This window comes from Doryrhamphus excisus, chromosome 6, assembly GCF_030265055.1.
Source record: "Doryrhamphus excisus isolate RoL2022-K1 chromosome 6, RoL_Dexc_1.0, whole genome shotgun sequence".
Taxonomy (NCBI): Eukaryota; Metazoa; Chordata; class Actinopteri; order Syngnathiformes; family Syngnathidae; genus Doryrhamphus; species Doryrhamphus excisus.
The window spans coordinates 16,999,003-17,011,491 of NC_080471.1; the positions used below are offsets into that span (position 1 = coordinate 16,999,003).

Genomic DNA, 12,489 nt, shown 5'->3' on the forward strand with positions numbered 1-12,489 from the left:
CGTTTGACACGTATTGCATAGTGACAGGCATAAAACGGAAGTGGATGCCAAGTGGGCATTGGCACCCATAGATAGGCGCAGTATCGACTACCACCGGGCTGTACCCCAACGTGTTGGAAGTGCTCTACAGGGACTGGAGGGAGCTAAGAACACTGTGCTAGCAAGGAGTCTCGGGTTAAAACTGGTGTTCATTTACAGCGTAGCTTTGACACATCCACTATGGCGGCGACGTTGACGTATTGCAGGAGTGGACACGCTCACTCGATGCGGCGTCGATGAATTATAAGACTCAGCGCTCAGTCAAACACCAGACCAGATAGGCGGAACACCAGTTTTTTTTATTAAGGTCCAAAAAGCAACGATTACAAGGCTATTATTGCTACTGTCTATTCAAACGGCTACAAACGGCTAAACTACGCCACAACTAACTCCCAACAACATTCGTTTTTCTTCCGTCACTTCCTGTCCGTCACTCCTTTTCCTTCCCAACCCCGGAACATATCTCTCCATGGCAACACATAACACCCATAACACACCTACTTTAACTAGAGACTCCTTGGTAAGTACAGTTGTCTGAACTCCCTCCAGTCCCTGTACAACACTGACATCTACTGGCCAAATTTTTAAAACATAACCCGATTTGTACTTCCGGTAGTAGAACGACTGAAAGATTGTTGTAGCTTTTCGTCACTTCTGGCCTTAGAGTCATTTTGTGCACCGCCGAGTTTTTGCTAACGTTTCCACGTTGCGCATTTTGCTATGTATCACCAACCCGTGTTGAAGAACAGGCGTACACTCTTGGAAAGAGCCGAGAAGTTCATTTCTGATGTTTACTTCACAGACTGCAACCTGCGTGGACGGTACTTTGCTTTGAATGAGCTGCTCACTGGTTGACTGCTTCCAGCCATATGACATATTGGCGTTTATATTTAGGTTGAATAAAAGCTCAATTATGAATAGAATGTGGACCATTAAGATGCAGTATTACGATACATGCAATTTAATATAACATAGTCACGCTAATGTTGGTAATCGATTTAATTAACGTCTAAGATGTAATAAAATTCACATTTCTGTACCGATAGACCATTACAAATGTGTTGCTTTGCTTCACTACAGTGCTTTATTATCTTCTCATGTAGGCTGTATGGAGAATCCTCCCCATTGGACTCCCTCAGCTCATTCATGTCCCCCAAACGGATGCCACTGAAGGAAGCACAAACTCAGACCTTCACACCCTACAAAGTAGGCGATACCTTTGGGCCAACGTGAGTATTTTTGTTACGTTTAGTCACCCTCGCTGTGTTTTTAGTAAGACATTGCTCTTTTTAGGTGGTGGACCTGTTGGTTTAAAGCAACTCTAAAAATCCCAGAGTGCTGGAGAGGTAAAGAGGTTCATGTTCTGTGGGAAAGTGATGGAGAGGCAATGGTTTGGAGGGATGGACAGCCGGTTCAGGTAAAAATAGATAGAATTAGATTTGTGTTATGAAGCACTTCAAGCGAGTTTCCTGTGTTGCTGATTTATCTAGGGTTTGACTAAAGAAGGTGAAAAGATGAGTTACATTCTCTCTGACTCTCTCACAGAAGAGGAACCGCTCAGGTCTGTCAGCAATGTTTTTTTATTGTGCAAAAATAACAAACCACATAAAGTCATCATTCTCAAAGTGGTTCATGTGTTTAGAGCGTCTGCCTCAGCCAGGTGGATCTGGGTTTAAATCTGTGTTAGACTCCTCTGTGTGGACTTCCTGAGTTTCTTCCAACACGCCAAAAAACATGCATGTTAGGTTCACCAGAGACTCTTAAAAATGGCAAATTTTCTATCTGTGTCAATGGTTGTTTGTTTCTATGGTTCTTATGTTCCTTTAGCATGACCATCTTTGTGGAGATGGCCTGTAATGGACTCTTTGGAGCCGGTCATGGGTCAATGATCGCAGGTCCAGACCCGAACAAGAAGTTTTCCGTGCAGAAGGCGGAGCTTGTGGTGTTCAACCGGGATGTCAGGGAGCTGATGACTGATTTCGAGATGCTGATTGACATTGTCAAGGTACACTTCTAGAAAACAATCTGTCTTTAATGAAGGGAATTCATCCAAAAGGAAAGGCTAACCGCCTCTGTTCTTCTTACTTCCATTTTAGGAACTTGGCGAGGGTGAGCAGCGTAGCTATCAGGCGCTGTTCACTGTGAATGAAATGGTGAACGTGTGCGACCCCACTGATCCCAGGTCTTTCTCCAAAGCACACAGTCTGGCTCACACGTTCTTCAGCCAGCATAATGGACAAAGTCAGCACACCGTCCATGCCATGGGTCACTGTCACATTGACTCAGGTCTCACATTTTTATCACATTTGTGAATTGAATAACGATGCTATCTACATCTGAAATTGCAGTGTCCGATAGCTGCAGTGAAAGGTCATATTGGTATATGATTTATGGATCAGGTGAAACTTATAGTCAAACATTGTAGGTAATCAGCCGTAATTCAGGAGCAACAGTATTCTTGTTATTATTGCTTTAATGAGAGAACAAAAAACAGATTCCCATTCCATATTTGTGTAGATCAAGATTTCCAATGCCTTGTCAGACATGTTAGTAATCATACTGAGGAGCTCCAGAAGTGCTATAGTATGAATCCTTAAATTGGCTATTATAAACGCATTAGCCACAACATGAATGACATTGTGTTGTACTGGTGTATATTTAATGTTGTGGTCACTGATTACTGAATTCTTATTTTGTGTGTATTCTTCTAGCTTGGCTGTGGCCTTATGAAGAAACTATTCGCAAGTGTGCTCGGAGTTGGGTGACGGTGATCCGTCTCATGGAAAAGAACCCAGACTTTATGTTTACATGTTCTCAGGTAGTTGCTCGGTCCAGACAGAGTTCAATACAGAGTGTGTGCCAATCCAAAGAATTATTCCATTTGCTGTCCTCCCAGGCCCAGCAGTTTGAATGGGTGAAGTGCTGGTACCCGGGACTCTTCTCAGAGATTCAACATTACGTCAAGACAGGCCAGTTCATCCCAGTCGGTGGGACATGGGTGGAGATGGTGAAAGCCTGATTTTTTTTGGAAATTCATAAAATATAATTCATTTTTGAATGATAGCTATTATACTCATTTTTCAGCCTTTTGTATTGAGTTGTGGACTCCCGCACAGAAAGCTCTGTAGATCTTCGTGAATCTGTACCACCTAAACCTCATTATCTGAAACTTTGGCATGGTTTAATATGAGAATACAACATTCTAAGATACAATAATACAACATTTATAGGTCAGAAACGTGGAAAAATCATAATAGATCCCCTTTGATAATAATAACAATATGGATTTGATTTATATAGCGCCTTTCAGGATACACAAAGCGCTTCTCAGTGAAACACACACTATTCATTCACTCCATAGTCCCCCTCTGGTTGTGGTAAACTACATCTGTAGACACAGCTACCTATGGGTAGACTGACAGAAATGTGGTTGCCAATTTGCGGCAACGGCCTCTCCGACCACCGCCAAACATTCATTCACATTTATGCGCTAGTGTGGGCACCATTGGGGGAAAGGTGGGTGAAGTGTCTTTCCCAAGGACACTACAGCATTGAGTGGCATGAGAAAACTGGGTTTGAACCAGAAGTTTCTGAACAACCTGCTCTACCTCTTGAGCCACTGCCACCCTTATACTTAAGAACTTTATTTATCCATTTGGAACTACATTTGTGAGATGTTTGGTATTTTTGAGCATCAACCAAATACTGTTTGTGCTTATTGGTTCTTGTCTGTCAGGATGGCAATCTGCCCTCAGGAGAGTCCATGGTCAGGCAGTTCCTGGAAGGCCAACGTTTTTTTGAGCAAGAATTTGGGATGAGGTGCAAAGAGGTTGGGAGTTTACATCTCCAACATTTGACGCACACATTTGCCTGTTTGTATGACTTTTCTGTTTTATTTAGTTTTGGCTTCCAGATACCTTCGGCTACTCGGCCCAACTCCCACAGATAATGAAGGGTTGCGGAATTTCCAATTTCTTGACACAGAAACTCAGCTGGAACCTTGTGAACACATTCCCTGTAAGGATTTGTGGATATAATGTTTAAAAAAACTTTTTCTTTAAAAAAGTCTCTTTCTTACAGCATAATACATTTTTTTGGGAAGGCCTCGATGGCTCCAAGGTTTTGACTCACTTCCCACCAGGAAATTCCTACGGCATGGAAGGCAAGGTTGAAGACGTGAGTGTGTATGGTATCTTCTTGTTTAGTCTGAGAAGAAAATATTTACAAAGCACCCAAAGCTTACAAAGTTACGAGTGTTCCTGTTCTGCCTACAGCTTGTAAAAACTGTAAAACAGAATCATGACAAAGGCAGAGCCAACCACAGCGCCATGTTGTTTGGTTTTGGTGATGGTGGCGGCGGTCCAACGCAGTTGATGCTGGATAGACTCAAGCGGGTCCAGGACACAGACGGGCTTCCCAAGTCAGTTCCTTTTTCCTGGACATTTACACGCCACCAATGGGAGACCAAACCCGTTCCTATCCATAAACTAGTCGCAAGTCAATTACAATGTGAGATTTTTGCTTGTTAGCTTGACCACGCTCATGCTGCGTCATTGCAAATGGAAATGATTCACCTCCACTGATGTCATCATTATTGTTTTTTTTTATTACGTGTGTATATTATGAATACTTCCTGTCTGTCTTTTAGGGTTCAGATGTCCTCTCCTGACAAGCTTTTCTCTCAACTTTGGGCTGACTCAGATCTGCTGTGCACTTGGGCAGGAGAACTTTTTCTAGAGCTGCACAATGGCACGTACACCACGCAGGCGCAGGTCGGTGTGTACTTGAATAATACACCATCATAAAAACTTTTTCACAACGCAGTCATTCAAATCTTCTGCTTTGTAGATCAAGCAGGGGAACCGCCAGTGTGAGACACTCCTACATGACGTTGAGATGGCCAGCAGCTTGGCACTTTGTCGGGACACAACCTTTCAGTATCCTGTAGTGAGACTGCGGGAACTCTGGAGGTCAGGGTTCACTGAGTCAACTTGAATGACTAGACAGTGGCTTTTGTTTCAAGATTTAAGGTGCTTACAATTCTATTGCAGACTTCTGCTGCTAAACCAGTTCCACGATGTAATCCCAGGCACATGTATAGCAATGGTTGTAGAGGATGCACTGAGGTATTATGAAGGTATGTTTTTTTATGCCCATTCATATCAAACCTGCCATATTTCCACAGTTAGTATGTAATAAGAAGTTAATTACTCAACTGCACAGAATACCAGGTGTTTATCTGAGAGGCTTTGGGCTTCAAGTTTGAACTTGCAACATGTTGATATGTTTTGTTTTTGTATAGTTGGGTTGGCTTGTCTTAAGAGGAAAGCCTAATTTTTTTTAAACCAAGACCATAGGTTTTGTTGCTATAGAATGTGCTATTTACGAAAAAGAACAGAGGTATTTGTTTCCTGATTACACATAATGATCACATACATGCTGACAGTGTTGTTTTCCTTCGGGTTCACCTGTATGCTGTATGGATGATATCCTGCAGACTGTTTATTCACCTGTGATGAGACTCAAGACTCAGAGTGTTATGAAACAAACTTAACTGTACAGTTTGACAAACAAGCTAAGGAAATGGGCGACTCAGCAGATGATGAAATGAAGCAGAGTCTTCTATATGAAAATACAGTGAAGAAAATAAGTATTTGAACACCCTGCTATTTTGCTATTTCTCCCACTTAGAAACCATGGAGGGGTCTGAAATTTTCATCGTAGGTGCATGTCCACTGTGAGAGAGATAAACTAAAAAGAAAAATCCAGAAATCACAATGCATGATTTTTTAACAATTTATTTGTGTGATACAGCTGCAAATAAGTATTTGAACACCTGTGTATCATCTAGAATTCTGACCCTGAAAGACCTGTTAGTCTGCCCATTAGAAGTCCACCTGCACTCCATGTATCATCCTGAATCAGATGCACCTGTTTGAGGTCGTTAGCTGCATAAAGACACCTGTCCACCCCATACAATCAGTAAGACTTTAACTTGTAACATGGCGAAGACCAAAGAGCTGTCCAAAGACACCAGAGACAAAATTGTACACCTCCACAAGGCTGGAAAGGGCTACGGAGCAATTACCAAGCAGCTTGGTGAAAAAAGGTCCACTGTTGGAGCTATCATTAGAAAATGGAAGAAGCTAAACATGACGGTCAATCTCAATCGGAGTGGAGCCCCATGCAAGATATCACCTCGTGGGGTCTCAATGATTCTAAGAAAGGTGAGGAATCAGCCCAGAATTACACGACAGGACTTGGTCAATGACCTGAAAAGAGCTGGGACCACCGTTTCCAAGGTTACTGTAGGTAATACACTAAGACGTCATGATGTGAAATCATGCATGGCACGAAAGGTTCCCCTGCTTAAACCAGCACATGTCAAGGCCCGTCTTAAGTTTGCATATGACCATTTGGATGATACAGAGGAGTCATGGGAGAAAGTTTTATGGTCAGATGAGACCAAAATAGAACTTTTTGGTCATAATTCCAATAAGCGTGTTTGGAGGAAGAAGAATGAAGAGTACAATCCGAAGAACACCATCCCTACTGTGAAGCATGGGGGTGGTAGCATCATGCTTTGGGGGTGTTTTTCTGCACATGGGACAGGACGAGTGCACTGCATTAAAGAGAGGATGACTGGGGCCGTGTATTGTGAGATTTTGGGGAACAACCTCCTTCCCTCTGTCAGAGCATTGAAGATGGGTCATGGCTGGGTCTTCCAACACGACAACGACCCGAAGCACACAGCCAGGAAAACCAAGGAGTGGCTCCGTAAGAAGCATATCAAGGTTCTAGCATGGCCCAGCCAGTCTCCAGACCTGAACCCAATCGAAAATCTTTGGAGGGAGCTCAAACTCCGTGTTTCTCAGCGACAGCCCAGAAACCTGACTGATCTAGAGAAGATCTGTGTGGAGGAGTGGGCCAAGATCCCTCCTGCAGTGTGTGCAAACCTGGTGAAAAACTACAGGAAACGTTTGACCTCTGTAATAGCAAACAAAGGCTACTGTACCAAATATTAACATTCATTTTCTCAGGTGTTCAAATACTTATTTGCAGCTGTATCACACAAATAAATTGTTAAAAAATCATGCATTGTGATTTCTGGATTTTTCTTTTTAGTTTATCTCTCTCACAGTGGACATGCACCTACGATGAAAATTTCAGACCCCTCCATGATTTCTAAGTGGGAGAAATAGCAAAATAGCAGGGTGTTCAAATACTTATTTTCTTCACTGTATATGGCATGCTATCTTCCTAAAAAAATATATCACTCTTCATTCTGTGTTGTAGATATCATTAGAAGCGGTGCTGCACTCCTGCAAGATAGCCTCCGTGCTCTGGTGTCAAATGGCGATGCCACAGGTGTTTTCAACTCTCTGCCCTGGGAACGCCTTGAAGTCATCCAGATTCCAGATGGCCCCAGTAAACATGGTTTGGGGATGTTTTTCCACTGCACTGATGTGGTTGTTATTCTCTGTTTTACGCTCTGTTTTATCCTTTACACGACAGCTCTGGTGCAAGTTCCCAGCATCGGCGTGTCTCTTATTCAAGAAACAAAGCCCGTGACTCCAGTCTCTATTACCGTTCAGGTACATTGAACCCAACAGTGTTAATCTCCACATGCATCATAAAAAGGTTTCTTGTAAAGCAGAACTTATCGATGTGTGTCCAACAAAGTCTTGTTGCCAACAGGTAGCTCAGGTCAAAGTTAAAGATGAAACTGCTTAACCTGCAGCACTTTTCTTTGTTGAGAGAACATTTCCAACTAATTCATTGTGTATTATTACAGGATGATGGCAGTTTCCTCATGGAAAATGGTATCATAAGGACAGTTGTGAATAAAGATGGCACAATGGCGTCGCTATATTTGATCACTGCAAACAGGTACTCCAGTTTGAAAGTGAAGCAACTGTTTATTTTTTAATATTATTCCTTTTTAGCTACTCATCAATTTCTTCATACTGTTGGTTTCAGGGAAGCAATTTCGTTTGGTTGTTCTGGTAACCAGTTTGTCTTGTTTGATGATATACCTTTGTACTGGGACGCATGGGATGTAATGGACTACCATCTTCAGACAAGGTTAGAGTCATTACCATTGCACCCATTCCTACGTATTCTGTAGTTACGATGGTCTTTCCACAGGAGGCCTGTGCTGGAGGTGGTGGAGCCTGCTCATGTGCTGTCTTCTCATGAGCTCAGAGGAAGTGTCAGCTTCACGCTAAGGATCAGTGACAAGAGTACAGTCACGCAGGAGATCGTGATGGACGCCATGTGTCCTTTCATTAAGTTCAACACGCAGGTATGCTCTCTTGACTGACTTAAAGGGGAACTGCGCTTTTTCTTCTTGTGTTAATGCACAGAAAATGGAAAGAAATGCGTTCATGTTTCACGAAATGATTGTGAATCATGGGCAAAATTTCCCCCAAAAAGTGCAGTTCCCCTTTAAAAACACCTTTTGTAAATACTACATATCAGTGTGGCGTCACATAGAAATGACAACATTCTCCGTTGCCAGGTGCACTGGGCTGAGTCGCACAAGTTTCTTAAGGTTGAATTCCCAGTGCGAGTGCATAGTACCAACGCAACATATGAGATCCAGTTTGGACATCTGCAGAGACCTACACACAGGAACACATCATGGGACTGGGCTAGATTTGAAGTACGTTCAGCTCGACACGTTCTATGTTATCTCTTCTACACATATACACTATATGGACAAAGGTATTGGGGCATCTGTAGGAAGTGAAAAATGACATCCTGTCTCATCGATAACAGTCTATACCGTGTACACACAAAACAAGGCTGAAAAGTTGCGTACGCAGTTTTCTATGTCTGTGATCTATAAAAACGCAACCTAACGGGAGAATGTGCCCACCGGTATGACATCTTTGTAGCTGGCATACTCATTTTTTTGAGACATGGCAAAAAGGCAATGCACATATTAAGTGGTGAAGTTATATGTTAGAAATAAACATGCAATGGAAGCCAATAAATGTTAATCCATCATTATATTACATCCATCAGACATTTGGAGGGATTAGTTTAATAACCGATTACTTGGGTTTAAAATAAACACATTTTTAATTTCCGCCTCTGTATTCAGAAATAGATTTGAACTCTTGAATTAAGATTCTATCAAATATTTTTATTTCACAACCAAACCTTTTGTCCATATAGCAAAAGACTAGAACTAGCATAATAAAAGTAAACCCAGGTGATGCTTTACCCTCTTTCTATCTTGTACTATGTTCCTTTTCTTCTCAGGTATGGGGTCACAGGTGGGCCGATTTGTCAGAGCACAATTTTGGAGTGGCGCTGCTCAATGACTGCAAATACGGTTATTCCGTCTTTAAGAACACAATGACGCTGTCACTGTGAGTACACGCGCAGCTCAGATACTAATAACCTAGGTTGCAGTGAACTTGAATACTTTTTTTTGTCTCAGGTTGAGGGCACCAAAGGCTCCAGATGGCAATGCTGATATGGGAACTCACCATTTCACCTATGCAGTCATGCCACACAGTGGTTAGTCACCCTTTAAGTTTTCCTTCCCTCGCTGTTTAGAGCTTCACTTTTACCATTTCATTTTGCAGGAACCTTCCAAGATGCCAAAGTCATCCAGTGTGCATACAATCTCAATTTCCCTCTAAGGTTAACCAAGTGCTCCTTTGACGTGGCGCCGTGGAGCGCCTTTTCCGTTACTCCTGCAGCTGTCATCCTTGAGACTGTTAAACAGGTATCACACTGAACACTAAGTGTGGCTTATTATGAATGAGTCTGCTAAGCTTGCATCTATTACACCAGGCGGAGGACAGGAAGGGAGCCCTCATTGTTAGAATGTACGAGGCTTACGGCGGATGTGTGACTGCAACCCTCCGCACAACTCTTCCAATCAGGGAGGCCTGGAAGTAAGTCATCTAAAAGTCATCTTATATATACAATACTGTATATGTTACTAGTGTGATCAAAATGATATTTTCTGTTTCAGTTGTGATCTTTTAGAGCAAATAGACACCACTCAGCCAGCATGTGTGACTGCCGATGGGATCACGCTCGACTTCACCCCATTTCAAGTCAGATCACTGCTGCTTACATTTTAACCAGTAAATCAATGTTTGTAGATTAACAGTGGCACCTCCAAAATCATCTTTATGGTTATAATGGTCATCTTTAGGAAAGGTTTGGCTGAAGTTGCACAAATAAAGCTGTAGCTTGAAAATTGGCATCACTTTGGACCCCGCTGCATTAGCTGTATAGGCTAGTTGGTTGAGCTAATAACACTGTACTGTGATTGAAACTACGACCAAGTATGAACTTGTAAAAATGGTTTTATTTAAAAATATGGAATAAAAAAATGCATTTCCCAATGTTTTTACTTGACATTCTGTCTTGTCAATCTCCCACTACGTCTCTGAAAGCCTGCAACAAACAGAAAGTGAGTTTACCTTTCCATATTTTAATATAGAAAATGTGGAAATTGTTCTAATCAAACCTGATGCTAGCTCTGCATTGTTTTCAGTCCTCCTGCGTGCAGCTGATTTCTTTTGGTGCTGAGGTGTGTTTGCATCCGAGGATTTCACAGCTCTTCTGGGTCTGGCTTTTTCTTGAGGTGCGTTTCTTTCTTTCTTTGCTGCTTTTGTTTGCTTTTTGACCGCTTCTTTCTTTACCGTGCTTTCAGAGTTCTGTTTCCTAGACACCTTAAATACAGACACATTGGGGTTAGGGTTGCATGTGCTGGTGGTCTATTTAAAACATGAGGGTAATATACCTTTTTCTTGTGGGTGTAATCATGGTCTGCATCTTTATTTGTTCTTTTTTTGGCCTTTGGTGACTTTGAATCTAGTGTATGAGAAATGAGGAGGTATACTGAGCTTTCTCTGGTTAGTATGGTCACTATACCTTTTGGTCGTGTTTACCTTTAGGAGCCATAGGACCTGGATCCCCCTGAAATTACATCATTTTGTATTTGCACATAAATGATACAAATGTTAGGAATAAAAATGTGTTTGCATACTTTAAACCACATAGTCCTGCCGTTGTGGTCACGTATAGACTTCATTCCATCCACATAGTAACACTGCAACCAGGCCTGAAAGTCAGAGTAGTCCATCTTCTCTGGATCGTAGCCTTTCCCACCTCCAGAAAGAAAAGGCCTTAATAAGAGAAGCCCTGTTGTTTCCCTTGAAGAGTAACCTTTAAACCCTAACAGCGAGTGAACTTAATCAGACAGTGGCATTATTTTAGCCCACCTAAGTTGACCACCTCCAGCGGAACGGTGTGGCACAGCCTGAGCAGGTCTGCAGTCTCCTCTTCCACTCTGTTCTTTTTAGATCCCTTCACAGATTTCTGGCAAGGACAAACACAGAGACGCTGTTAGATGTCACTACTCTGATAATCTGCTTTGTTCACCTCTTTGTTATGGATCCCCTTCTTCACAGGCTTCTTGTCTTCACACACATCATCTGACTCGAGTCCTTCAAGCACAGCCCGGGCAGGCACAAAGGGTGGGATGTTTAACCTGGAAGACACGGAGACACACACACACACGCTTTAGTTCCAGTCTTTCCAGTTATTTTGTGTGAAAACAGTGCAAGACAGTTAAAGCATCTGCATGTGAGATGATGAATTGGTGAATTATTCATCATGAAAGGGAAACTTGTGAGAGCAAAAACATGCCTTCAGTCTCCTCAATCAGATCACAAAGTTTGGGCAGTATTTTGGGAATGTATTTTCATTCAATGGTCACTTGTTATGTAGCAGGGTTTTTGGTTGCTTTATCTTGACTCAAAAATCTTGAGTATTGCAAGTATTAAGTACTTCATATATTAGGCACAGCTGTTGTAACGAAGTAACACTGGAATATTTTAAGTGTCAACACGTACAAAATGCAGTGTGAATGAAGTATATGTTATAATTATGGTTCATGTAACCACAACGCATGTCTAAAACAAAAGCCATATAGCCATTCCATTTAGTTGCTAACAGGAATAAACGTGTCTATTTGGAGACGTAGGTGTAGACACTCTTGTCATCTATTCTGAATAGACCCTCATAGTCAAAGCACACAGGCGTGCAAACAAGTAGCAACATCTGACTAGTCTAACAGTTATTAACGATATAAGCGAAAATGATAACGACAGCGGTAACGATAGTAATAATCCTAGAAGCCAGGCCATTTTTTTCCATGTTTGTCACACTTCAATGTTTCAGCTCAAACAAATTGTAATATTATGGCGAAAAGATCCTTCCCAGGACTGGCTGGCCAACCAAAATGACGACTCAGAGACGACTCATCCAAAAGGTCACACAAAACCCACATCATCCAAAGAACTGCAGGCCGTGCTTGCCTCAGTTAAGGTCAGTGTTCATCATGACTCCACCATAAGAAAGACACTGGGCAGAAACGGCCTACATGGCAGAGTTCCAAAAGAACAAAAAGAACAT

General features: G+C 42.1%; 3 protein-coding genes across 9 annotated transcripts in view; 2 read left to right on the forward strand and 1 right to left on the reverse strand.

Annotated features, from left to right (window-relative positions):
• Nucleotides 1–10,424, forward strand: man2c1 (mannosidase, alpha, class 2C, member 1). 5 transcript variants are annotated; one of them, XM_058075027.1, is made up of 26 exons: nt 2–860; nt 1,143–1,268; nt 1,333–1,456; nt 1,530–1,600; nt 1,867–2,044; nt 2,136–2,325; nt 2,751–2,857; nt 2,936–3,046; nt 3,776–3,868; nt 3,940–4,056; nt 4,120–4,215; nt 4,314–4,459; nt 4,688–4,811; nt 4,888–5,009; nt 5,091–5,176; nt 7,336–7,476; nt 7,555–7,634; nt 7,835–7,929; nt 8,020–8,124; nt 8,188–8,344; nt 8,561–8,704; nt 9,310–9,419; nt 9,491–9,570; nt 9,639–9,781; nt 9,850–9,953; nt 10,034–10,421. In XM_058075027.1, exons 1-26 carry the CDS (start codon nt 760–762, stop codon nt 10,143–10,145), a joined length of 3,063 nt encoding a protein of 1,020 aa, XP_057931010.1. In that variant the 5' UTR covers nt 2–759; the 3' UTR covers nt 10,146–10,421. The 5 variants fall into 5 exon arrangements, with proteins under 5 accessions (XP_057931009.1, XP_057931008.1, XP_057931010.1 ...); XM_058075026.1 differs by having other exon boundaries at nt 1–860; nt 2,751–3,046; nt 7,336–7,467; nt 10,034–10,424; XM_058075025.1 differs by having other exon boundaries at nt 1–860; nt 2,751–3,046; nt 10,034–10,423.
• neil1 (nei-like DNA glycosylase 1) overlaps nt 10,363–12,489 on the reverse strand; it is a 3,746-nt gene continuing 1,619 nt past the window's right edge. Inside the window, 6 exon segments of the mRNA XM_058075047.1 lie at nt 10,363–10,464; nt 10,538–10,742; nt 10,814–10,884; nt 10,962–10,989; nt 11,060–11,181; nt 11,295–11,563. Of these exon segments, the coding sequence (XP_057931030.1) occupies nt 10,418–10,464; nt 10,538–10,742; nt 10,814–10,884; nt 10,962–10,989; nt 11,060–11,181; nt 11,295–11,563 (742 nt within the window). The 3' untranslated portion in view covers nt 10,363–10,417.
• sema7a (semaphorin 7A) overlaps nt 11,850–12,489 on the forward strand; it is a 16,874-nt gene continuing 16,234 nt past the window's right edge. Inside the window, exon 1 of one of the 3 annotated variants that reach the window (XM_058075038.1) lies at nt 11,850–12,402. The gene's annotated coding sequence lies outside the window, so the exon portion shown is untranslated. The remainder of the gene's footprint in view (nt 12,403–12,489) is intronic. The other 2 variants (XM_058075036.1, XM_058075039.1) reach the window with 2 other exon arrangements.

Bases quoted from the DNA above. Each gene is read 5' to 3' on its own strand.
- man2c1 (XM_058075025.1), top strand. From the start codon at position 760: ATGTATCACCAACCCGTGTTGAAGAACAGGCGTACACTCTTGGAAAGA. The intron at 1,601-1,866 runs GTCTGTCAGCAA...ATGTTCCTTTAG, and splicing joins ACAGAAGAGGAACCGCTCAG to CATGACCATCTTTGTGGAGA. The intron at 2,045-2,135 runs GTACACTTCTAG...CTTCCATTTTAG, and splicing joins TGCTGATTGACATTGTCAAG to GAACTTGGCGAGGGTGAGCA.